The sequence below is a fragment of the Toxotes jaculatrix genome, chromosome 10 (assembly GCF_017976425.1).
Source record: "Toxotes jaculatrix isolate fToxJac2 chromosome 10, fToxJac2.pri, whole genome shotgun sequence".
Taxonomy (NCBI): Eukaryota; Metazoa; Chordata; class Actinopteri; family Toxotidae; genus Toxotes; species Toxotes jaculatrix.
Genome location: NC_054403.1, coordinates 18,164,216 through 18,190,581, shown reverse-complemented (window position 1 = coordinate 18,190,581; position 26,366 = coordinate 18,164,216). Strand labels below are relative to the sequence as shown.

Genomic DNA, 26,366 nt, shown 5'->3' with positions numbered 1-26,366 from the left:
AACTTTAAACACCCATCCCAGACAACAGACCACTGCAACTGAAAGCTAAAGGACTGTGACAAATGTGGATTTTATCAATGTCCTTAAAATAATGTGGATGCATAAAAGCTGGAGAGATTAAAAGACACTCTGCTCAGGAATAACAGCATTTGAAAAACACACCAACAGAAACAAACCTTTTTCTCCAGCGAAGAAAGGAGGCTGACCAACGCAGAAATCTTAGACAACAAGGTGTCTATGTCCATCTCTGGACCCTTATTCCAAAGACACAAAGACAGGTCTAACTTTTTGTTTTTATTGCAACATTTCACCTCCTACAGTTCTGGGTTGCCATTTGATTTACTGTTCTTATAAAATATTACTGTCTGGTTTGTACTGTACCTGTGCCTTGGTGTGTGTTAAAGAGCAGCTAGGATGGTCGAAGACCTTGGCAAGGGTTTCCAGACTTGACAGAGTCAGGTCAATCTCACTGCAGAGCATATCAGGTCACAACTTTTGTTTAATTATCATACATCAATATATGGACATTTTCCAAAATAGTTTTTGGACATTAAAAATCCATTCCAATATTATGTAATCTTAGTGCCTAACATAGTAGTTCATGTATAGCATTCTTCACATTTGGTTCATCTTTAACATTAAGAGCAGAATGATGCTAACTTGTTTAGGCCTTGGCAAGCGGTACCCAGAGTACGCTTGAGGTGGCATAGAGTTGTTGCCCCTTTATGCACATTCTCAATGTCGAGAGGCAGCTCACTGAAGAGGTAGTCATTGAGCAGACCAATCACGTCACCCGCAGTACTGCAAACAGGATGGAAAAGGTACGATTCAGACTGTAATACTTTGTAAACTGTGCAAGTCATTTCACAATTTGCTTCCTCAGGCTTCTCTGTGCTTGAATGCCATATTTATACATTTATCTGATATTGTCAATAAATAAAAGCACACATCAAACAGAACACAGATATGTTGAGGAAAGCTACACATAGATAGGCAGTACACAGGGGACATCTCTGAAAGAGTTTTGGTTCTCTGTAACTGTTTAACATTTAAGCTGGATAATCATACCTGGATGTGTTCAGCTCGTGTAATTTATCCAGGAATGGGGCAGGAGGGCCTGGTTTAGCTGGTGGTCCTGATAAAAGCGCTGTGTTGGCAGAGGCTGTAACTGGAGGCGGCCTCTCGTCATCTGTGCATTTATGAAACATCAAATCAAACATTAACACTAAGCAATGAATATTTTATTATTTATGCACAATATAGTGTACTTAGGTATTTAACATTTTGGGGATTTATCTGCGATAATAGCTTATGGGCCCACCTGAGCTCTCATCCCCTGTTTCTGTGTCACGGGGAACAGGGTAGAGCAGAGGTGTGACGAGGCCTTTGTGGGGATGCTGGTACCCCAACACCAAGTCCTCCAGTGTCCGGAAACAGTTTACCTGCACCCCCTGTGTTGTCTGTGATATGCACACACAACAGAAGTCAGTGAGGATATTTACTGTATCAACTGTGCTAACAGACTGCCACTGCTCTATTCACAAACTGGAAAGACCACAGAAACTGTAAACAAATTAGCAGTGGATAAAAAAAGACACATACTGTACAAGCACACAACACACTGATGTTGAATTCAGAAACAATATCTGCATTGATGTTCTTTATTTGTTTTGACAAACTTACTTTGAGTAATATAATGACATAATGATCTAATCTTATTCTTTCTAAAACTTGATTATGAATAAAAAAACTCTGACATGAGGTCTTTGAAAATACCATGGAAAGACATTTTATATATTTAATCTAATGTCTATATATTGTCCTATATGTATTAGATAGGACAATGGACAATTGTCTTATTTTAACTTGTAAATTTCAAGTGGTTGCTTGTGGATGTTTCTGCACAGGAACCCCAACTCCCACCCCTTCCGTGCTCTTACTTAGAAGAACAAAGCAGAAGTATTTATTTGACAGAAAAAGGCACATGCAGATGATTCACTGTGATAAAAAGGAGTCCCAGGGGGATTTAAAAATCCATGCCCTGCACCCCACAGCGTGGGTGACATCACTGACAGCTACTTCCTGACTACAGCAGCAGTTGGCTGTCATGTTTCACTATGGCCCAACAGTCTCAAAAGCCGCCCCATAAAAATTTAGCATAGAAGTTTTTATATGCATTCGTTCGTAGCTTCAAGCCACAAGCACAAGCAAGACCGCTCTCAAAGTTTCCACAAAAACCTGCACCTCTATACTTCACTGGGATTCAAAGCACTACAAACAAAAAATAAGATTAAATACACACACACATTGAGCACAGGTGCTGTGCATATATACAAGTAGTCAAATGAACAAAACCAAAATGGTATACATTAGACCACAATGCAGAGCACTCTTTTCCTGTGTCCTCTACTTGGAGGTTTTTGTTTTCATTTTGCAGTGAAGGACTCAAGCTACCTATCTGTTTTGCCAGGGCCTCTTCAAACAGTAATTTTTATACCGCAGGGATCTCTTGAAAAGCAATTAAAAAGAAATGAAAAGGAATAAGAGACAGTGAGAGACAAAATGGGCCCCAAAATATCTCCATGGCCCTCTTGGAAAAACAAGAAGGCAAGCATGCGACTTGTGAGTTAGTGGAGCAAATCCAGTGAGGGAAAATATGTACTGGAGGTTTATACTGATGGCAGTGGAAAAACAACTGAAATAGCTACAGAGTTTAAGGTCTTCATTTGAAAGCATTTTTCCAAGTCAAACACTTGAAAACAACTGCCAGACAATCGTTATTAAACTCATTATTGGACTTCAATATGCAGACATAGTTAAAAAAAAAAAGCCACAGATGATTTGCGGTTTAGACCCAGAAAATGTTTATTCCTCTCACCCACTGTGTATATGTGTGCTTGTGTGGTTACAAACTTTGTGCTTGTGTGAGATTCTATGGTCTAATAAATAGGCCATTTGCTGACTATATGACCCCCCCTCCTAACAGTATGAAAAACAGACACACACCATCACTGGCTTAAACTCTGCCACATCCAGCAGACTCATTATGTCTAATACAAACACCCCCATACATACACATAACAAATAAGCACACCCATTGGTCAATGACCTAGTGTGTGGGTTGAGTAGGAATCTCTGAGACATAAAAACAATTTCTCCTCTGTGTTGCTGAGCTCATGCTGCAAGCATGCAGCCACATGGCAGAGATGCCATTCAAACAACAAGGCTACTGGAGTTGTAACAGAGCCTGTACAGAGAAGAAACACAAACACGTTCCTGTTCTCCTTAAAACAGGCAATAACAAACCATTGTTTGATCCCTCTAACTCCATCTCACCGGCTGTGTTTCTCTCTACGTGTACAGTTTGTGCCAAGACTTCAGACATCTATTGTGTTTCTCTCTCCTCTGATCTTTTCTGTCAGGCACAGGATTCGGTGTCATGTGGCGACGAACACTCACCTGAACTGCCAGAAGGCCGTCTGCATCGGGAAGAATACGATAGGTGTGAACATGACGTTGGAACCTTTGGAAACCAAAAAAAGCTCTTATTAATGGCATTGCAAATTGCCGCAACACGCTTCTGAGCAGACATTCAAAGGGAAAATATACTTAAATCTATTGTTTAAATAAGGACCAGATGTCTAACTATAGTTAAAAACACTGTAACTTTCTTAACGAGGCGCCAGTTGTTTTACAGATCAGTAATGACGTGGCTTGTTTTACTTATTCAATATGAGAGACACACAGATATGAGAGCTTCTCCATCAGTGACTTCAGAGGAATTTGTTCCAAGCAACAGGTAAAGCTGAATGGCAGTTTTTAAATCAGTCAGCTACCGTGTACTACATGAACAAACCATGATAGCACAATGACTGAATACAAATCAAAAGTGTGGAGAAATCTGAGACACTAAAAGAGGGAATGAGATATTCAGAAAAGAACGAAGGGAGAAAGGGAGCACTGCGAGCGGCCGGGCTCAGCTTTCAGGAATGTATCTGGCTGGGGCTGATGAGCAGTCAGCGTAGTGCGGTCGCTGGAGCTCCCGCCCTCTTTCAGGGGCCCCAGGGAAGAAAGTGGGGTAAGAGGGGAAACAGGGAGTCCTGAGCCAGGGTTTGACTGGCTGAGATGGACTGTGTTCGGGCAGGACAGTCTGACTAGTCTGGAGAGGGTGTATGGGTGAGGCTGGCCCAGAATTTACGCACAGTACTTTAAGCCATAAGAGTTCCTTTGCTGCCTGCTGGCAGGTGATGGTGAAAGTGATGGATATGACAGGGTGAGTGAAGCTGCTGAATCAATTTACAGATGGGGACAGAAATGTTGAGTTTATGAATAGTTTCCAAACCTTTATGCCAAAATCTAAAGTTTCACAAGATTAGATAATTTAGTGTGGTTTTACATAAAGTAGAGCTACTTTCTGTTTCTTCTCATATAGGGACAGTATTTACTAATCCAGGAAATCCTGAGTGAACCATTCAGGCAATAGTTTCAAGAAGGTGGAACTCATAAAATTAGGCTTATACAGTAACATTTAACCAAGTATAAATCATTTCTGTTGAGTGCAGAGTCACATTCCCTCACATTTTAGCTTTCCTTGAAGTTTGGATCTACACATCACTACTAACAAAAGCTGCATACTTACAAAAACATTAAAGTACCACCTAAGGTATCATAGTAGCTTAAACTGTCTGGTATAGGCAATTATGGTTGATTGTGGTAAGATAAACTGGCTGTAGGTGTAAGTGAGTGTGTGTATACTCACAGCAGGCACAATGCATAGGCTCCTGGCACAGACTCACTGTCTCTCACTAGGTAGCTGCCATCCCTCCCTGCCCGTGCCAGCAAGTCCTCTGCATGCACACGGCTGATGTCACGATGATACCATGCTGCCGTAGCCATGGCATTCAATGTTGAGAGATATGTTCATACAAATCATCCACATGAGGCGATGAACTTGACATAACACAAGTATAGCGCAAGTTTACTGTCAGAATTGCTCAGATGGCATGATGCTGGCAGACTGTCACTGAAGTTGTCAGCGCCAGCCAGTGCTGAGTGGGTCTACTTAAGTGTTTAATAATTTCCCATGATACTTTTCTTCATGATCAAAGTGTCAAACAGACAACCCAGCACCTTGTCCTCATTAGCTAGCACTTCCTGGGTCCCTATTGGTTCCTTTCGGGTCACACATCCTGTTGCACTGTAGGAAGAAAGAAGTGGCATCCAGCTGATCGTGAGGTTAGTCCACTCTAACAAGAGCCTCCTTCCCAACAAGAGCTCCAGTCCACCTTTCTGATAATACCCTCCTGTACCGAGACCCTGTTTCAGTTTTTGGTTGCAATTTGCTGCACCCAGGTGGGTGTGTTGCTCCAACAAACACAGATCATAACAGCAGAGCACAGGAGGGAGAGAAAAAACAGCAATAGGTACTGCAGAGTCTGAATGAAGCAGCCAGCCCTGAGGCAATGACGGTGCCTCTAGCTTAACCACAAACACAAGCCCTCCTCTTGTCCCAAAACAAAAACCCCACATGCAAACAACAGGAAAAGAAGAACTAAGAAGGCAAAACAAACAAATCAAGCCGCACACACGGGACCCACACACACACACAGCAGAGAGAGAAACATACCAGATGGAACTCAGTCAGCACTAAAACCAGACAGGCATGCAACAGAAACCAGACTAATTCAAATGATTTCTCAGCTCTGTTTCCATATAAGGGAATAGGAACACCCTCCAAAAAGTTCAGCTGATGACTGCAGTCGTCTTTGCTTCTTCCAGGCCCAGATTCCATTTAGAGTGTGTCTGGCTGGATGTGGGCTAATCCAGGGGTCTCACTTTCATGCTGGATGTTTGTGTGCTGGCTTGTGTGTCTTGTCAGAAGAGTCCCGTCCGCACTGGCGTGGTCTCCAGCGGTTCTTCAGAGTGCTGTCAGAGCAGAGGGAGGGAGCAGAGAGGCAGAGGACAACCCCGTTAGAGCACAGGGCAGACAGAGGAAGTGACTCGACATTCCAGATGGCGGACATAGCCAGGAGAATGCTTGCGAGGGGCTCAACTTCACCACCAGTGTGTGAAACAGCAGACTGCTTCCTTTCTCTCTCTCTCTCTCTCTCTCACTCTCTCTCTTTCCACCCGTCTATTTTCTTCTTCCTCCCTCAGACCCTGCCCTGTCTCTTTCTGCAAATTCCAAACAGGAGACACAGCTTTCCACTCACAGGTGAGCTGCCTGACTAACCCCCAGTTTCTTACTTTTGTTTTATCATCTTTATCTTCAGATGTTTCAACCACCGGTAGGCATACTTACTTTCTTCCACCCTTTCTTTCTCCTGTCCCAACCTTTTTTCTTTTGTCACTCTCCCTAAACTTGCCTTCCCTCTCTTGCTCACTCCTTCCCTCTCAGCAAAACGCAGTCTCCATATGGTTATGATCATCCCCGACTTTCTTATTTTTGCTCTCCTAGAAACATCGCCCATTATTCAGCCCTCCTACTTCCCTCCTTCTCCATTAGTTGGAGCATATAACTCTGTGGGAAGCTGTTTGGTCCCATATTTGTTCTGCCTCTCACTGCTCCACAGAAATGTGCCGACCACCAACCACAGCCCCCATAAAACAAAGAGACACAAGTCCAGCCCCAACCGCTGACGTATCTTCTTAACCCTAAATCTGTAATCAGTTCTTCTTGCTATGTGCTGTCTACAGCATATAATTGAAAAATATGCAGTATTTTGCCAGTGAGGCTGCACAGCGGTGCTTTGAGTTAAATGCTAACATCAGCACGCTAACATACTCACATTGTAAGTGAGAACATGCTGATGTTTAGCAGTTGGTGTTCAGCAGCAATGTTTAGCACAGTGACCATCTCACTTGAGTGTGTTATCTTGTAAATTTGGTCATAAACCAACCTTTTGACTTGGAGATGGTGAAAAGATTAAAAGTCAAACATACTGACTGAACCAAATTGGTGGACCTACCAGCCAAATCATTCTTCTTCTTCTTAGTATTATTATTATTATTTATTTATTTATTTATTATTAGTAATTCACAGTCTTGAAAATGATTTAAACTCCTTGTCAGAACACAAGCTGTGATGAAGATTGATCTCTGATAGGGGGCTAATAACATTTACCAAAACCACATAACTTCATCATCATAAGTACCAAAATCCCATTTGTCATTCTCACAAACAGCAGTTGTCTGATGCTGATTTGGTTCCTCTCTTGTCTGTTACTCTGTCCAGTTTGTACCAAATGCTCCGCTTATGCAAGCAGTGAGTTGGAAAGGATACTGGGACAGACACTGAAACCACAAGATGTGCTCCATTTCTAAGAGCCACCTGCTTACTTTCACTTTCCAAGCAGGATGTAAGATTGGCTTTTGAATTTAAATAAATAAACGGTCTCTTTAATTTCAGTTCTCTATGTTGAAGATGGAGCTAGATGAAGAGCTGTTGTTTGGGTGATATTGAACAGCACTTTGATGGGAAGACCTAACCTTTACTTGATATTATATAATCAAGGCCACACAGCAAGAAAGGCCATCATTATATAGAGCCAAGATATAGTAATATAATAAGAGAAAGTAATTAGTTAAATATGGAAATGATTTCTATTAAATGTTCCACCTTCATGAAAGAACGAACCGACTATACAAAACTAAAGGACATTCTAAAACAGCAGGTGTTTATTCAAATCAATTCAAATGTTTTTTAAATGAACAACATAGTCCCCGTATATGCTACGTCATGAAAAAGAAACTGATGGTGAATGAGTGCTCTGGCTGTGAATGGTCATATGCTCATAACAACTATCCCTTCTGAGTTTCAGCATCACTTGCGCTGAGTTAATGAGTAGCGGTTGCTAAAAATAAACATGCCCAATGGTCACATGAGAGTTGTAGAACATAAGAAACAGAAAGCTAACAGGTGACATCCTTGTAGTAGTTGGTGCTTGATGCTGAGTTTATACACAAGTATAAACTCAGAATAAATGTTAGCCATGTACAGGTGTCCAGTTCATTCGTAATTATGATGACTAATAATAATTGCACATCAACAAATCTTTGTTGAAGGTTACACTGGATGAAAACCTCACCTCACACAGTTCGCCATCATTCATAAGTAAGCACTGAGTCACAAACATTGCATCACTGCCTCAATTTAGCAACACAGTGAAGACTTTGTTGTTAAGAAGTGGTAATACCATGGTGCTATAATGCACTGGGAGTAGTCAGCAATGTTGACTGGCCATATATAGTGCTTGGCTAAAATGGTCCCAGATTAACTTCTAAGGGGCTTATGTGACTGTATGTAACCTTGCACAGCCAAAACTGGAACAAGAAAACTCAAGAGAGACAGTTCACCACGAAGAGACTGGAAAATAAGATTAACTTAGATTTTTTTTAGTGGCTTTATCCTGGATATTATTACGTGGTATACAAAAATACAGCTCCATGTAAACAGAGTGGACAAAAAACTCAGACCTCTGTACAGTAGCTACACCATAACAAACAGTCCATCACAATGATGAATCTGAAGAGTTGACTAAATAAAATGCCTGAGCTGATTCAAATCCTAAAAGTACAATGTACTTAAGTCTGGGTCATATGTTCACATCCACTGCTCTGATTCATGGCATTTTGTCCCAGAGCTGAACGGTGACTTGGTAAGCCCATTGGAGGAATGAACATGAAGCAGTTGTAAGCTACATTACCTTTCATTCATTCACTTCACAAAGTTCATAAATGGCTAACAGTTAAACTAAGCTTAAACCTATCTTCACAAAGTATCACTTTAATTCCACTGATTCATCAACAAGATAAACCAATTGTAACTAAATGCCCATTAGGTGTAAAGCTTTTAGGTCGCGCTGTTTCCCTTTGTCTACTTCAACCCAGATGATGTTGTTGGTTTCTTTGTGAATCAGAGAGAGACTGTATCAGAAGAATTTTAAATGCAAGGAAATTTAAATGCCTGGCACTTCAGCTGAGAGCCAGACAGGGATTTCTTTACCTGAATTTCTTACTGCTTTCCACAGTTTTTTTGCTGTCTTGAATTTCAGTTCACTGATATAAATATTACAGTCGTACTTATAAGTGTGAAGCCGCAAGTTATATGCAGAGCACTAATGTCGAATGATTATGAAAGAAGCTTTAACGTACTAAACTGCTTAACTTTGTGATTCCCTGTAAAGTCCTGGCGGATGATCCGGGGGTGTACTGTACAGCAGTGCTGTCCTGTGTGGGCAGCTTTAAAGAGATCTCAAACCTTGCCCCCATAAGACAGTTGAATGGAGGCTAACAGGAACATCCATCAGACGAATTCATTATCTTTGACAGCCAAGGTGTGGCAATCCACCCACAAAACCCATCATTCAGCTCACTCATTAATTAATCAATTACACCTGGCTGAGTAAGTGAGAAGATCCTCTACTGATCCACCAAATGGATTTACCTCTATAGCTGTATGCCAATTCAGAGGCTAGATCCTCTAAAGGCCAATGAATGTGGAAGACATGAAAGCCAGGCTAAGCCTGTACCTCCGCCTCAGAAGAGGTGGTTTAGCCTCTGTCAGATCAAAACTAAAGGAGTCAGATAGTCCTTGTCAACTCAAAAAGTTAAATATTTCAAAGTTCATGACTTTGGGAAGGACAGCCAACAATATGCAAATATCTAGGATGCTGGCCCAAACTGGGGCCTGATAGTATAAGTGGCACATTTCACTCAATTGGTACTTGATTTAATGGTAAAGCCACAACACAATTTTAATCCAGTTTATTATATCTTTGTGTCACCTTAAACTACCGGTAAACATAAATCCGCCATCACAGTGTACTTGACAGTATTAACTCGCTGAATCTTGGTCACAACCATAAACTGTAAAATTGTCTGGCATGATGATTTTGTAATCAAAGTGATACTAGCAACAAAGCCTTGCTGCGTGTACAGCAGTAAGTCAGCAGGTCACTTAGATTTCTGTAAACCTGCCATGAGCACAGATTGTATGGAGCTTGGCAGAGGAGCCATCTGTCGCCCTGGCTACCATAACAACCAAAATCCAACTAATACCACTCTACTCCTCTCTAAGCTATAAGAAAGGAAGTCCTTGCACATTCACACACAGTCTATTCATAAGACAATGTTTTAACCTCAGTGAGGCTCTAATGGTATTTTAAAACTCACAGCTTAGTGCAAAGAAATGAAGTTAAGTTCTTCAGTATGGTATTTTATCTTTGAGCCACTGAAAACCACATCTAAATGTTTTTATGTCATAGACAGTGAGAAATCTTTCCTTCTCATGTTAGTGGACAGTTTTACATTTGCCCCACTGTGATTTATAAATTAGGGTTGCAGTAGGAAAATCTGATTTTTGAACATTTTTCATACAGTACTTTATCTACTTGTTGTTTAAAACAGTCTAAACAAAGATCGAATAACATGGCAAGCATTTGTAGTTGGATTTCATTCATAATTGCAAAATGTGCACAAAGTACACAATTACTGTTCACATCCTGCAGCACATATACTGTGGAAAACTAGTGAAACTAGTTAGTATAACTAAAAATTAGGACATTGTCTTTTTATTGCATGGCCCACCTACCAACACTCACATTGCCCATACATCTCAGCTTATTCTTTTGAAGTCACATACACAATATTATTTTTACACACACTGTGGACCAAAACAGTAGTGTTCTAATGAATTAATCAGATTTTCTCTAAAACAGCCTGCTATGAGAAGCTGTATAAGCTGAAGGGAGGGCTCCAAGGTTGGGAGGTCATGGTATAAAAGCAAACAGGAGGCAGTGATTGGCACTCACACACACTACGCGCTGTCAACAGTGGCGGATTACAGAAGACAGCAGAGAAGAGTCACAGACAAAAGTGAAGGCGCGGTAAGTGAGCAGGTTTTGTTGTTGACCAGAGGCACATTAGAAATAGATGAAGAGGTCAATAACCAAAGATTATTAGTATTATATTAATTGCACAAAGGAGTATCAGGATCTACTGAAAATGCATCACTGCTGTCACTTCACTGGAACATGTGCTTCAGCCACTCAATTTATCTCACAGTAACAACATGAGTTTGAGGAATGTTTTGTTGATTGAAAAATGGAACTTATTCTACTGGAGGTTATTCAGAATTTAGGATTGTCCTGTACAGATTAACTTCAGTGGTCCTTATGACTGAAACTCCCTTGGATTGGTTAATCATGTAGGACATTATTGATGTATTCTTTTGTAATGTATAGGGAAAACGCCTGTCTAAAAATGCTACAATAAACTGTGATAAAGTCTGATATTAAACTAAAAAATAACCAGTGCATCTAATAGTCATAGATTTATCAGTTTCACATATTTTTATAACAATTTAACATTTTTTCATTTGCAGACTGGGTCTATAATTTTGCCATCAACATGTCAAAGTGAGTATACGCGGTTTTGGTTTTCCTGACACAGTAGCTGCTTTAGTTAAGAGGTTAAAATTAATCATTCCAGTTGTGTCAGGAATTAAAATATCATAAAAGGAAATGTAATATCACTTAATGCGTGTCAGCGTGACAGCGTGTCAAAATGAAGAGTTGCCAATACCACACGTTAGCGATTCTTGACTGATCTTGCAACATTTAAGGTTTAACACAACTGTTGTTTGATGCTTGACTCAACTGATGAAAACAAGAGAGGCTCAGGATCTGTCCAGAGATCAATGTAATAGTTCCCTCAAAAATAACAAAGAGTAGTTTAGCTGTAACGATTTCACATCTTGGCAGAGGCATGTATATTCTCTGAGACTCCTCAAGCACTTGAGTCCTCCAGGATATGGATAAATCCTGATTAAGATGGATTGTGTGGATCTGATCTTGGAAGAGAGGTTTACAAGACAAAAGAAAAGTTTTAACAGGATTACTTGGCACACACCCGAAAGAGGAAAACACCACCACGGATTACTTGTTTGTTTGTGGCTGTATGCCCAGAGCAAAGGGATTGCGCTTGAGAAGTTATATAACATTGGGATTATTATTTAGTATTCTGGGATACTGATAAATACTCTGAGACATTTACCAAGACATATTCAACATATACTAAAATGAATCTACTCTCTGCAGCAACGTAGTGTAGGATGACCTGGGGAGTTTTGCAGGAGTATGCTGCTACTTCGTTTTATTTGTCTTATGGTCAAGTTAGCACCATGCATTGAATTTATGTTTGATGGCTTAATATGAAGAAAAACAGGACGATTTTTGTATTTAATGTTTCTAACTATTATGTACAGACTTACCAAATCACGGTTATGTCCAGCTGCAGTTCCCTCACGGGCTTTTCCATCCTAAGCATTAATCCATCCTCACAGGAGGGGAGTGGTGGGTGAAGTAGGGTGGGGTGGAGGGGGTGGATGCATGTTATCCTATAATTGGAAAAGACATCTGTGGTAGGTTGGAGGTGTATAAATCATGGCATAAGACTACTTCAAAAATGGAAAAAAGTAAGTGTACAGGTGTTAAAATGTGTGAAAGTATAGTCTGATTCACTGGGTTTTCCTTTTCTCTCTGTTTTCAGGGTATTTAAGAAGACCAGCGGCAATGGACATGTAAGTGGCCTCTATAATACAGTCATTACAGGGTACCCCTTGGGCCTAGGGAGGAGTGCAATTTGTATGTAGCTCTTCCAACTTCCAGAAATAACTTCCAAACTCTTGTAACCTTGGCGGAGGAGTAACTGTTTTCTTCTCTGCTTTTCTGTTTCTTTCAGATTGCCCTGTACTTGGGGAAGAGAGACTTTGTGGACAATGTGGATTCAGTGGAAGTAGTTGGTGCGTGGCGCAATGTCGCCTTTGCATCCTAACATATGTCCATATATGAGCATCTCTGTGAAATCTAACGCTTATTCTTCTTTCATTTGCAGAGGGGGTAATTAAAGTGGACCCTTCTGGTCTTAATGGCAGGAAAGGTACTTTAATCACATTTGCTGTCAAAGATGAAATTTATAAAGCCTGAATTTACCCAAAACAGACTAACGAGAATGACTATATCCTTTTCCATTACAGTGTTTGTCTACCTTGCTTGTGCCTTCCGCTATGGAAGTGAAGACTTGGACGTCATTGGGCTGTCCTTCAGGAGAGACATCTGGATACAGCGCATTCAGGTGTATCCACCTACAGGTGGGAGCACAACCAGATCACCTATGCAGGAATCCCTCATGAAGAAAGTTGGAGAGCAAGGATGTCCCTTTTCCTTCCAGGTGAGGAAATGTAAACTATTTATTTACATAACATTTCAAATCAGTCCTGTCCTCCGGTCCAATGTTATATTGATCAACCACCGATCATTACTTCATGTATACTTTCCAGTCATTATCTTAAATTTTAATCCCTAGTGTTGCCTTGCCTCTACTTGTTTCAGATGCCAACAAATCTCCCATGCTCAGTGGGTCTGCAGCCTGGGCCAAATGATGCTGGCAAGGTACTATTACAGTCCATCATTTCATTTACTTCTACTCTACACTTCATTAAATGTTTGACAAATCTTTTATTTCGGTCTTGTTCTGTTATAGGCCTGTGGCGTGGACTTTGAGGTTAAAGGATACATTGCCAACTCACCTGACAGTGCAGATGAAGTCATTGAGAAGAAGTATGTAAAACCACACACTCAGCCTAATACTTGCATCCTCCAGCTGTAGTAGCATAAAGGACATGCAGAGGGCTATCCCTGAACCTATTTGCTTGCCTTTTTTTTTCTGGTCTTAGGGACACTTGCCGTCTGATGATTCGTAAAATACAGTTTGCGCCAGCTAACAACAAGGCCGGACCCAAGGCTGATATAGCCAAGCAGTTCATGATGACTGACAAACCAATTCACTTGGAGGCCTCCCTTGAAAAAGAGGTACGTTTAGAAAGTTTAGAAACTGTATGTTTGGCATTAGATAAATTATATAATGATTGCTACATTATTCCAAATAAATCATTATAAATCTCATTTTTAGACTTATTACCATGGAGATCCAATAACCGTCAAAGTAAAAGTGAACAATGAAACCTCTAAGGTTGTGAAGAAAATCAAAGTCTCAGGTGAGTAGCAAGGAAAGAATTAAAACTTCAAATTTTAATGAATTGTGTTCAATTGTGTAGCTTAGAAAAGTGAGAAAAAAATGGCAGAGGGTTCAAATTCAAGACTCTTTTTGACTTTTTTTCTCTTTAGTTGAGCAGCTAACAAGTGTGGTCCTCTACTCATCTGACACTTACACCAAGGCAGTCTGCTCTGAGGAGTTTGGGTAAGGCTTTCTTTTTAGCAAATGAGGCTTCTTAGCAAGACTCGGATTATTTCAGTCTCAATTTAATTAATTTAGGAAAATCCTTTCCTACAAAAATATTGTCACATCCAAATATCGCTAATTTGAATCTATGACTATTACTGAGCAAAAGAATGCCTGTCATTGTTACATTACACTAAAATAAATACATTTAAAGTATAGTTCAAGGAAAAGTATTATTATTAAATTATTTATTTATTCATCAATTTGTTTGTTTGTTTCACTGCTATACACAGGGAGACAATAAACGGCAACTCTACATTGGAGAAGTCCTTCACAATAACCCCCCTCCTGTCCAGCAACAAAGAGAAGCGTGGTATTGCAGTGGATGGACGGCTAAAAGATGAGGACACCCACCTAGCATCCACTACTCTGTAAGCCACTCTAGGTCTCTCATCAAAGGGCTTACAGTGAGCCCTGGACAGGTTTTCATCCTCTTATTGGGTGGTGGTGATACAGCTCTACACTGTGTCATCCGCTTACCTTGTCTTAGACCAAATCCTCAAGCTCTGAAAGGTAAACTATTCTTGTCTCCTCACAGGAGTCAAGGAGAAAAGGAGATACAGGGAATCATTGTCTCCTACAAAGTCAAGGTCAATTTAATGGTGTCCAGCGGAGGGTAAGATTTAACTGAATAAAAAATATTCATTCATAATACTTACATTTTGCGTAAAATTGTGGAGACTGAGGGTTTCTTTTATTGTTTCTCTCCCACCAAAGCCTGCTGGGTGGCCTAACAGGAAGGTAAATATTGATTTGATTACTTAATTTGCAGTCACCTGTTATTTATGTGACAAATATACAAATCACTGGTTTGTTTTTAATAATAAACCTGTTTTTATTTTCAGCGATGTCACTGTGGAGCTTCCTCTGACTTTGATGTCCCCAAAACCCGCAGGTGAGTGGAGTATTTTGTATTTAACTGCAATTTAAATCCTTCCAGAGACATTTCACTCAAATAAAAAAAGACAGTATTTTGTTACTGATCTGATCAACATCTTCTATGTCATGCCCTCCCCTTTTATCCATTTATTGAATTTCATTGCCGTCTAATGAGCAGAAGTGTAAGTATAACACAGTCTCTATGAAAAGACATGCATTCGCTTGTGGCTGTGATGTTTGTGACATTCTGCTGATACATTTTTCCTGTGTGTTTGTGTGTTTGTGTGTTTTATGAACCACAGCAAATTGGATTAAAAGCTTCTGTAGTTCAGGTGAGGCCACCTTAGATTGAGTATGTTGTACGTTGTTCCCTTCTTCGGGGGATCCAACGTATTGTATGCCCTTTTTAGGAAATAAATACCAGATTTAAACACTGCGATGTTAGATCTAGTTCATGACACATGTCAACAACACAATTAAAGGACTGTTTGATTTGTAACACAAGTATTTGTATACTAAAGGCCATGGGGTCTTCTGAAAGAAGCATAGATGTGATGGCCCCTGAATTAATGCACTGTTTCAGCCTACAACCCTGTTGCATTTGTGTGAAAAATTTACACCTCCAAGATGCTTCTTTTGTAAGAATCTCCTGTAGCAACTAACATCAACATGTATGCCGATTGTTCGCTACTTATGCATCAAATATATAGCCCTCATTATCCATATGCAAAGGGGTCATCACATCATGCTATAAAAACTCACAGACTCATGTTGCCTATTTCACCCTTGGCTGTATATAAAATTAGATGCAATTTTTGATACAGCCAAGGGTGTATATAATGTGTGGTGTAATGTTGGACTCACAGAATCAGCTGTTTCATGTTAACAGGGCAGACGTCAAAATTGGGTCCATGGAAGGATGAGATGACCAGCAAAGGACGAAATTACCTTTCCGACAGAGAACACAGAACACAAAGGAACTCAACACCAATGAAGAAAAGCACTGCATGACACTGAGTTACTACAATGCTCTTATTTCCCTTGTGCATATGCATTTTTATCAGGCATTACTGTGAGAGCTCTGTCACAGAAAAAAGTCTAAACTCTGTGTGACATTTCTCTGCATGCCGTCACAGCATTATATAGAAGTAAGTGTTGTACATTTTTCTTTGTCAGAGGAAATGTCCCATAGTATAGATGGTAGACTTTGCTCTCCAAGTATTATGAGTACTGAAGATGCAGTACATTATTTATTCTTAATCTTTATTGCTGTTTCATTAGAGCCATGAGATGTTATGACTGAATGTGCAGCTGTGGGATGAATATCTCCAAAATAGGAAATAAAAACATTGTTTCCCCAAATACCCTCTTATCTTTGTCCATTTAGCTCAGTCTTTTTATGTCAAGGCTTCTATTTGGTACTTAACACTGAAAAGTTACAATTACATTGACAAATTGCTTAGTTACAAAACTACATATTGTTTAATGATCTCACAAACAAAAAGGGAATGCACAATTAAAACAAAAACAGCATTTTGTTATCAAAGCTCTTTGGAAGAATGTTTTTCTTTTCCACACAGACCTAATTCATATACTTATATTTATATGTTATAAAATATTTTGTCAGGATGAGTCACATGGCACAGTTTGTACTGTGTTTTTCATTTGGGGGGCTAAAATTAACACTCAGTGACACACAAGAATTGCTCTGAAAAGTTGCAGTGAATGAATGTTTCTTTAAAGCACTGCTCTGAATCATACAACTAACAATAACGTAAAACTGGCTATTTTTTCCTACACATTGATCCTGCGTTCACATGGCCCACTTGTCCCAAAACTGTGACTCACATAGCAAACCACTGGTTTGGAGAGCCTTTCTCTTCGCCCGCTTCTTGCTTTTCTTTTTGCCCTTATGTGTTTCCTAAACACCAAGCACATTATCTTGCCAAATTTTAGTAAAAGGTTTGCAGCTGAATCTGAGCAACCTGACTGTGCTCGAGTATTATTTCAGCAGGGCTACGATGAGTTAATGTTGACTTATTCCGTCTGGCTAATATCTATAGAAATCACTTAGTTTTACATAAAAGGTAAATAGGAATAAACCCTGCTCAAAGTATGGGCATAGGAAAAGGCTTTACGTACCCTTTGCGATTTCCTAGGTCTCTCAGTTTGCCTCTTGGTTGCGCTATTTCACTCCAGTATGAATTAGAAAACAATAGCGCTGGCTTGAGCAGGATAAAGATACACTACTGTCCCCACTCCGGTCTAGACACATCACATCATTAGCCAAGTCAGCTAACTAGCTGTTTATTTTTTTTGACAAAATGTCAACCACGACCGGCGGCGGAGAGTTTGGTAATCCTCTACGAAAGTTCAAGCTCGTCTTTCTGGGCGAACAGAGTGGTAAGCTGGAGATGATGTACATCAAATGTTCATTTGGTGGGATGTGAGGAACATGTTTGAAGAAGTGGCTACGATTAGCTAACTAGCTTGCCCGGCTAGCTTGCTGCTAGCTAGGAGGTTATATTTACCCCCGGACGTCAACGTCCGGTAACGATACAAGGCGAGATGCTAATATTTCAGTGTCAATAAGGTGTTTAACACAGAGTAAAATGACAAAAAGATGATGGACATAACATTTTTTCTCACTCGTGATGATGTCATTGCAAAGCTAGCTAACGGTAGATCGCTAAGCTAGCCAAACATCTCGCTCTTCGTCTTAACGATAAATGCTTATAACGAGTAATTATAACGTTTTACACTATTAGCGTTAGTGGTTTATCTTCAGATTGGTCCGTTGTCATGTTAAAGTAAAGGACCCGGTACTTACTCTGGGCATTACTTTGTGATGCATCAGCATCATCTCACTAGCGTAATCGTAGCGAAACGCAGCTGGCTAACTACTTTTAGCTACGGTTAGCTGTGCTACGTTGACACAGACTACCGTTAGCGGCAGCGTTAGCTAATATTGGCGTTTACTACCTAACTAAACCTCTAATGTGGTTTTCAGGAGTTTGTTGCTTCCAAGCAGAGGACTCGTATAAGACAAGGGAATTAAGTTCATTCTCTTTGGCAGTGTATCGTTGTTCAACTCACTAGCTCATAGCTTCCTACGGCAGCACCTCTCAGAGCCACGTCGGCCAGTGGTCCAGACCAGTCGGCCTTTTCCCCCGACCATTTAACGTCAGCTTACTTGGGACTAATACGGACATTAACTATACGTGACTGGATTTTAGGTGTGATTGCCTAACATGGCAGTGATAATTCTCTCATCACGAAACAAACTGAAGAAGTTAACCCATTTTCATTTTCCAAATGTTGTGGCTCCACCCATACTGCCAGCTCAGCGTGTGGGTTCAGCCGTCCACATTGCAACAGTGATAATAGAAATTTACTCACCATGTCATGTCACTGAGTCATATTGATATTTTTCTTTTTATAATACAAAAATAGAAATTATATAAGTGAGTATTTAATCTAAAAAAAAAAAGGGAATTTGGGCCTTGTAGAATATGATCTTTGATTTCCAGGATCAAATCTTAAAGTTGCTGTTATTGTGTTTGCACAGTTGGGAAGACCTCACTCATCACCAGGTTTATGTATGACAGTTTCGACAACACTTATCAGGTAAAAACAATATGACATGGAATTAGTGTGCAAGACATTATGTTCTGAGATGTGTTCCAGAAGTCCTTATTCATCAACAGACATAATGACTTGTTAAACACAGGTGTAATTAATAGGGCTGGATATCACTACAGCTCTCCCAGTTCAAAGTCCAGAACTGATTCATTTAGACTCAGTTTCGATCTATGTTTTTTTTTAGGCCTACATGAGCAAAACCTGCACCACTTACTAGGGTATCAGCTATCTATCTATCTATATTTATTTATGCGTGTGTGTGTGTGTGTGTTATCTTATACAGCTGTGTGGACTGTCAGTAGCAGATGCTTCTATTAAGTACAGACATCCACTTTAATGATCACTTTGAGCACAGACAGGGCAGAAACTTAAAGTCTGCTCACTAGTTCTTCTGCACTATTTGTGTTGATAACACATCAGCTTGATATCTGCAGACAGTGGGCCAGCTAGCATTAGCTCCCCAACAGGGAGAGACTGAATTAAGTAGAATCCACACACTGTTCTGTTGACTTCCACAGTTTCACATCTCATAGCCAGTGATAAAGTAAATAAAAAGAAATAATCTCTTCAGCAAACACAAACAGATCTCAGATCAGTGTGCAGTCTTTAGTCTTTCAGGTTATCCCTCTCACTGATGCGATCTCTATATTCATCAAGAGAGAGCCAGTGTTAGCTAACCATCCTGTATCACGTCAGTCCTGTAAACTGCAGCGGATTCACTTAGACTGTAATTTTTCATGTAGCAGTTTACGCAACTATTATGATTCAAGGCGGCTCATATAGCCAGCTATCATCAGTGTTTCTTTTTAGCTTAAAATAATCTTTTATGATGTGCACATTAACTAAATTTCCACAAAGTAGATATTTTACACATCATGTAGCATAAACTGAACCACTTACAACAAGTAACCACTGCCTATCTTTAATCTGTAGGGCTAGGGTTAGCAGATATGCATGTTTACTGAGTAAAGGGTCAAATACAAAGATTGACTTTGAGGTTTTAAAAATCAGTATATCCAGCCCTAGTAATTAACATTATTTAATTATGACTTTTCCATGAATACTTGTCTAATAATTCTTCTTAGATGTTATACTGAAGTATTGAACTTATAACAATGTTTTAATGAACGATTGTTTTACAGGCAACAATTGGCATTGACTTTTTGTCAAAAACCATGTACCTAGAAGATCGCACGGTAAGCCCTGTATATTTTATTGTAATTTTCATCATTTCCATTGCTGTAGTTTTAAAATTACTAGAAAAGCTTAAAGCATGCATCTGCCTTATATGCAGTAGCCACCATTTATTTCCCTTTCATCATTTCACGTTGTGTTTTTACATTATCGTAGTTTTTACCATTCATTTTGTTAGACAGGTGATCATGTTTTTAGTTCCCATTGTTATTTCAAGTTTTTGTTTTCCTTCCATCCCCTGGCTGGGTCATGAAATGGCCATCCTCCACCCCCACCCCCACCCCCACCCCCACCCAAATGCCCACATTCATTTTGCGGCTGGCCACAGATTCGGCTGCAGCTCTGGGATACAGCCGGACAGGAACGCTTCCGCAGCCTCATCCCCAGTTACATCCGCGACTCAGCCGCTGCTGTGGTGGTTTATGACATAGCCAGTAGGTATCATGGCCTTGCCTCACCTCCTTGTCCTTCGCTTAATATGTGCAAGGGCGCAAAAGAGCATTTACTAGCCTGGCAATCCCCACTGGACAGCATGATGAGGGTCTCTTCCAGACTCTTTGCATTAGCCGCGGTGATGCTAAAGCATTTCTCCAGGAGTGTCCAGGGGGGTCTCTGCCTCCTAAATGCTGTTACATATGAGGCTGATGGAAGGAATAACGGAAAATGTTTTCAAATCTCACCTCATGGGCAGAGACCCACAGAAACAGCCTCAGTAATGATTCCGCACGACGCATGTCTTATTTGCATCTTATTTGCATAACACTGGTCACCTCTGACCCCTGCTGCATTCGAATGATTCTCCCCATTCTGCCACAAAAGGCCATTCTCATCTCTGCTGCTTGGCTTGCAACTCTTTTATGTCTGTCCTGTTCTCTGTTTTCTCGTTCTGCCTTTCCTCTCTTTATCTCCACCTCCTTGTCCTTTTCTTCTCCTCCGTTCCAATCCTCAGGTCCGGCTCCAGCTTTGGGACACTGCTGGACAGGAGCGTTTTCGTAGCCTAATTCCCAGCTACATCCGTGACTCTACCATTGCTGTGGTTGTTTATGACATCACCAGTGAGTTAGGGCTGTACTCTAACCTTTCAGTAGGGGTCTTTAGCAATTGGACGGAAACTACTTTGGCATAATTGCTACTTTATGTATTTCTGCTAATAACCTTCAGCATCTCTTTTAAGTACTTTTTCCTTTTTCAAGCTTCTTGTCTTAATACTTTTGCTTATTAACGTATGACTACTCTACGAGTTTTTCTTACATAAGATTCTCTACTGTTTTAACGAGGAGTAATACCTGCTTGTGCACACTATCGCTAACATACCAAATGTTTTATGTTTTTTTGAGACCACACACGGCTGATGTGTACAATAATTTTGTGTTTTTACATCCACAGATCTTAATTCATTCCAGCAAACCTCAAAGTGGATTGATGATGTTAGAACAGAGAGAGGAAGTGATGTCATTATCATGCTTGTTGGCAACAAAACAGACTTGGCGGATAAAAGGTACATGGTTGTGTGAGATGTGTGAATGGTTACCATCTTCTTATTCAGTTTTCAAAAACTGATAAATAGAATTTAATATTATAGTTCTACAAGTGATTAGAAAATAGGTAGCATTAAGTATTACAGTATATAAACTCTGCCAAAGCCTGGAATCCCACTTTTCTTCCCTTCAGTGCATCTCATCCAATTTTGACTCTTATCATCCCTCAGTATTTTGCATACTCCAGCCTTTTTTATTAGTGATTTAAGTACTTTTATTTATATATTTTTATTTCTTATGATTTGATCATATTTCTGTTCTGCGTTTTCCTTTGCTTTACTTTTTTGTTCCCTTTTTCTGGTCTGTTCTCTCCATGTCATTTTTTTGTGTTTCCCTCAACACCACACTGAACACCACTCCCTCCCCCTCCCTTCCCGGGACCATGGCAGGCAAGTTTCTGTTGAGGCGGCAGAGAGGAAAGCTCGAGAGCTCAATGTGATGTACATAGAGACCAGTGCCAAGGCTGGCTATAACGTCAAACAGGTTGGTGTCTAGCAACAGCAGGTGTTATACTGACAAATGATCCCAACGTTTCCAGCACAGGTCATAACGTCCTGTAGGTCAGGGAGGCCCACCTGTGAGGACAACTCCATGTGTTCATTAAATGGATCAGAGTGTGGCTGTTGAATCAATGAATAAATGACGTCAGGAGTCGATTTCTTGCTGCCTCATCTTTACTCAGCACAACAGCTTCTCTCCCCTTTGTCTTCCTCTCTGTCTGTTTGTGTGATAACCAAACTAACCTCTTTCTCTTTTTCACCCAAAACAAGATTCTGTGCTGAGCTCTCTCTGTTTCTCTCTCCATCTCGTCCCTCTCCTTTTGGCCTGTCCTCTTCGCGATGTTTGTTTCCATATCTGTCTGTTCGTCCATCTCCCCCTCTTCTGCTTTTACCTGAGCAGACAGATCACCACGGAGGAGGGCGAGCAGAGAGCTAAGGAACTGAATGTCATGTTCATTGAAACCAGCGCAAAGACTGGCTACAATGTCAAACAGGTAGAGATCCTGCTCTCTCAGGGTAGTTGAGCTCATTCTGCCCTCAAAAGTGTACACTTACCTCCTTCCGCCTTCTTTTCCCCTTTTGTGGCTCATCATTGTCTTAGTACATACTGTATCAGTTGTGTTTTCCCTCCACAGGCTATTCGGTTCACTTGTTGGGCACAAGTTTACTGTTACCGTGTTCCTTTTTGATCAAGTACTTTTTGTATGATTTACTAAAACTGCAACTTTCAAAATGTGAATATAATGGATCGGCTCATTGGAGGAAAGTTAGCACGGCAGCCTTTGCTTTCATGCTCGGCAATTACAGTCACATTTGCAGTACACATCACTGCTTTAACTGCTTCTTGTGTTTGCCTGTCATTCAATAAAATATATTGTTTAGGAATGACCACTTTCTGTCTGTACTGTATATAATTTAGCCCATTTGACAGTAGGGCTGGGTGATATGATGATGCATACCATTAAACAAAATAAAATAGTGAAAAGTCGTAGATTTTATTTAAATTTACACCAAACTCACTATTCCCTCAATGTCTCTTGGTGTATTTGACCATTGTGGACTGACCACATCACCTCAGTATTTGATGATTACAGGATTTTTGCATCAGTACCCTAAGTTTTAAGGTACTGGTAAAATTAAGTACCTTAATTTTTCAGACATGTTATTTTATGTACCAGCTGTAGTGTTGAATTTCCAGAAATAAATTATCAAGATATTTCAGTATCAAAATGATGACTTTACATTTACTGTAATGAATGTAAAGATTTTATCCATATCATCCACCCCATGTCAAAGCATTTTACTTTATATCCCATTCAACCCAAGTCCTTTTTTCAAATGTGTTAAATTCTCACTTTGTTCTGTAGCTGTTCCGTCGTGTTGCTGCTGCATTGCCAGGGATGGATAGCACACCAGAGAAAAGCAAAGAGGACAGTATCCTTTTTAAAGTTGCTTTCAACAAGTATTGTCACACCATTGTCAAGTGTTGTTACAATTGCCGTTACTTTTATGGTAGGAAATTTGGAAACCCAGTAACAAGTGCCTGTAAGTTTTCTAAGCAGAGAAGAATGAATGTTCTCTGTTAAGATTGCAGCCAGCTAGCTTTGCAGAAAATAGTGAAGTGAAATTTGCAAAGTCATCGGTGATGTTGCTTAACCAAGTCCTTTCAGTGATCGACATCAAACTGGAGAAACAACCAGAGATGACTGTCACCGAGAGCAGCTGCTCATGCTAGTACACCTCACCCCCACCCAGCCTGTCTCCTCCCCACCAACAGCTTGTCTCTCAGTGGCCACTCTCTCCACCCTTGGCGCACTGCCATTGGGATGGAGGACCTGTCCTCTTTTTTTTTTTTTTTCTTTTTTTTTTTTCCCCTTTTCAACTCAGTGACTTTTCAGAGTATCCGTGTGGATGTGCATTACTGTATTGAAACAGATTATCTGGGGAAAAAAATGGTTCAAAAGTAAACATTTAAAACAAGGAATAAGTTAAATGATATGTTGAGATTTTCATCCAGTTGCATGGCATTATATAGGATTGCCGACTGACCTAGCTAACCGCTCATGAGTTATTGCACAGTTCAGAATCTTAGTGCTGTTACTCTTGTCATTGTTGTAAAGTAAAACTGCTTGGGATTATTTAAATGACTCTGCAAGGTTGAGTTATCAATCCATTGTATTTTACTTTTTTTTTTTCGTTATTATCTGAGATACTGTTGTCTTTCTCAGAGAACTGATCATGTTTGGACTTTGTCTTATTTTGAGGAAGAAGAGACAGGATCTTACCAGTGAAACTACATCATTGCTAACGGTCATATTACCACATTAGGCTCAAAGGAACCCTTTTTACTCAAGAGGGTCAAGGGTCCATTCATTAGGTATAATTTACACCTAACACATCTGTAGGCTTCAACTGCCCAATACAACAGCATGGTAGTACACCAAATTTATATCATTTGAGACCTTATTTAAAACATTGCTGCAAAAGGGATGTGTAACCAAGTAATAACATCTATTTTCATTTCAAAGGGAAGCCATCCCAAATCCATTAGAATGGCTACTAACTTGAAACTTTGTCTGCATTAAAACTATAGCAACTGTCTTTCCAATGTTAAATTAGCTGCACGCATACTAACACGTCTGAGGAGGAGTTTTGGGTTATTAGATGCCCCCCCGGTGTATGAAATAAAAAAGAGCCAGTGTTTAGTTTTTCCATGCCGATGGAAAGTTGTCACTTTTGGTCGCTATGACATACCCACCATCTCATCGATAATTTGTGTTGTGTTGATTACACTATTGCAAGAACATTGCAGCATGCTCACCATGCAGGATTTATATGGATAAGAACACAGATGCCTTGCTTGTTTGTTCACCAACGTTGTGCACTGAATCAAGCCACAATATTGTAAAATACAAAAGAAGCCTGCTGACTGGTTCATGGCTTCACTCGTTGTTTTGTAGAGCTGGTAGATAAGAGTTTGTCCTCAGATACAGCTAGCGCTTACTAACACCCTTGCTGTAAAAAGTGCAGAGAAGTTAGTTGCAGTATCCTTTTGCTGTATTGCTTATTGCCCGTGTAGGACTGTTGGTTTTATGTGTTTATTTATTTTGTAACTTGGACATTCAGATGACATTGTACGCTTGACCAAAAGTACAGATGCTGACACGCATGTTGAAAATTTATTTTATTTATTGTTTGCGTGTCTGCTGGGGCTCCACCTAAAGGCGACATTGAGGCCTGGTAATGTTGTTTCCTGTCACACTGCAAGAAATAACTTTTTGCAGCGTGAATAGTCGGTAGTTTGGTTTACAGTCGCAGGTAAAGGCTGCACCATCTCTAGACACACACACACATACACAGTGTAACACAAACCAACTAACTAGCCATAGCACAACAAAAGACACTGGTCATTTGCTGTAGCTTGTTTTAAAATGTCAGCGTTTAAAAAATGGATTTAAAAATTTGAGTATTTAATTACATCAAACAACCATTTTAACATGAGCAGCTCTTCTATTGTCACTGACTAAATACTCAGCTTTGTGCTATTCTGAATTGTGTCTGTCCATTTGAAATATGCTGTCTACTCGTGTTTAGCAACGTTCGTGTGAATAATGTACTATTACTATCTGATGTATAAAAAGGAGAAGAGTTAATGAAACACAAGTGTAGGCCTATCACGTGGAATAAAATAAAAATATTTCACCAAAATATCAACGTCTGTGATCCCTTTATAAAGTACTGTAGTATGAAAAGATGCCATTACAGATCATTTGGTATCAGTCTTAATGGCGCATTCCTAATTCTCTCATTTAAAATGCTATGGATTAACAAACGCTCATATGTCGTGTTTGTCAGTACAGCAAATAATAACATCCAGCACTTGAACTGAAGGTGTGAAACTTTTCATATGCAGGTGTGTGTCTGTGTCACAGACAAACTACTCATTGGGAAAGACATCATTGGCATGATGTGTTACAACAGAAAGGTGTGGCCGAGTTTGTACACGAGGTTTCGTTACACGCGCGTACACTGCTACCTCGCTGCTACGTCTTCGGCCATTGAAAGCACGTGATGCAAAACTGAACGTATTAACTGGAGTTTCATTTTATTTCTGACATTCTACTCATAGAATTGAGTAGAGAGAGAGAAGGGGCTTGTATTGTTGAGTTTTTGATGGCCAGTTTCAGTGAGGGTCCTCACAAGTATAGAAAGGCAAACGTCAGTGTGTATGTCCATGAGTTTCCTTTATATGGAGAGAAAAGAGTAGAATTAATATATATTTTCGAATATGTCGTTGTTAAAAATCCACATT

General features: G+C 40.0%; 3 protein-coding genes across 6 annotated transcripts in view; 2 read left to right on the top strand and 1 right to left on the bottom strand.

Moving 5' to 3' along the window:
- Positions 1-18,448, bottom strand: part of inppl1b (inositol polyphosphate phosphatase-like 1b) — a 28,471-nt gene extending 10,023 nt beyond the window's left edge. Inside the window, exons 1-11 of one of the 2 annotated variants that reach the window (XM_041047951.1) lie at positions 18,277-18,448; positions 16,045-16,128; positions 13,048-13,144; positions 12,272-12,397; positions 4,760-5,925; positions 3,460-3,523; positions 1,322-1,460; positions 1,069-1,189; positions 661-801; positions 382-469; positions 177-254 (exon numbers count right to left, since the gene is read on the bottom strand). In XM_041047951.1, the coding sequence (XP_040903885.1) occupies positions 177-254; positions 382-469; positions 661-801; positions 1,069-1,189; positions 1,322-1,460; positions 3,460-3,523; positions 4,760-4,896 (768 nt within the window). In that variant the 5' untranslated portion in view covers positions 4,897-5,925; positions 12,272-12,397; positions 13,048-13,144; positions 16,045-16,128; positions 18,277-18,448. Of the gene's footprint in view, positions 1-176; positions 255-381; positions 470-660; positions 802-1,068; positions 1,190-1,321; positions 1,461-3,459; positions 3,524-4,759; positions 5,926-12,271; positions 12,398-13,047; positions 13,145-16,044; positions 16,129-17,322; positions 17,438-18,276 lie in introns of those variants that run through there. The other variant, XM_041047953.1, reaches the window with a different exon arrangement.
- Positions 12,113-15,231, top strand: arr3b (arrestin 3b, retinal (X-arrestin)). The gene is made up of 14 exons (XM_041047698.1): positions 12,113-12,172; positions 12,512-12,580; positions 12,742-12,802; positions 12,895-12,939; positions 13,037-13,230; positions 13,392-13,451; positions 13,543-13,619; positions 13,736-13,871; positions 13,972-14,056; positions 14,187-14,259; positions 14,535-14,672; positions 14,840-14,917; positions 15,019-15,042; positions 15,147-15,231. Exons 1-14 carry the CDS (start codon positions 12,113-12,115, stop codon positions 15,229-15,231), a joined length of 1,185 nt encoding a protein of 394 aa, XP_040903632.1.
- rab41 (RAB41, member RAS oncogene family) lies at positions 17,445-25,752 on the top strand. 3 transcript variants are annotated; one of them, XR_005894689.1, is made up of 9 exons: positions 17,445-17,583; positions 18,749-18,807; positions 19,965-20,018; positions 20,345-20,450; positions 21,403-21,514; positions 21,944-22,037; positions 22,455-22,548; positions 23,422-23,488; positions 23,725-23,794. XR_005894689.1 is itself a non-coding variant. In XM_041047956.1 (8 exons), exons 1-8 carry the CDS (start codon positions 17,505-17,507, stop codon positions 23,787-23,789), a joined length of 636 nt encoding a protein of 211 aa, XP_040903890.1. In that variant the 5' UTR covers positions 17,445-17,504; the 3' UTR covers positions 23,790-25,752. The 3 variants fall into 3 exon arrangements, 2 of the variants coding, with proteins under 2 accessions (XP_040903890.1, XP_040903889.1); XM_041047956.1 differs by lacking the exons at positions 20,345-20,450; positions 22,455-22,548 and adding an exon at positions 20,966-21,071 and having other exon boundaries at positions 23,725-25,752; XM_041047955.1 differs by lacking the exon at positions 22,455-22,548 and having other exon boundaries at positions 23,725-25,752.
- Positions 25,753-26,366: the final 614 nt, after the last annotated feature.

Coding starts and splice junctions, on each gene's coding strand:
- rab41 (XM_041047956.1), top strand. CDS start 17,505: ATGTCAACCACGACCGGCGGCGGAGAGTTTGGTAATCCTCTACGAAAG. Junction 17,584..18,748: donor CTTTCTGGGCGAACAGAGTG/GTAAGCTGGAGA, acceptor GTGTTTGCACAG/TTGGGAAGACCTCACTCATC. Junction 20,019..20,965: donor TGTACCTAGAAGATCGCACG/GTAAGCCCTGTA, acceptor TCCAATCCTCAG/GTCCGGCTCCAGCTTTGGGA.
- arr3b (XM_041047698.1), top strand. CDS start 12,113: ATGACCTGGGGAGTTTTGCAGGAGTATGCTGCTACTTCGTTTTATTTG. Junction 12,581..12,741: donor AGACCAGCGGCAATGGACAT/GTAAGTGGCCTC, acceptor TGTTTCTTTCAG/ATTGCCCTGTACTTGGGGAA. Junction 14,918..15,018: donor TTAATGGTGTCCAGCGGAGG/GTAAGATTTAAC, acceptor CTCCCACCAAAG/CCTGCTGGGTGGCCTAACAG.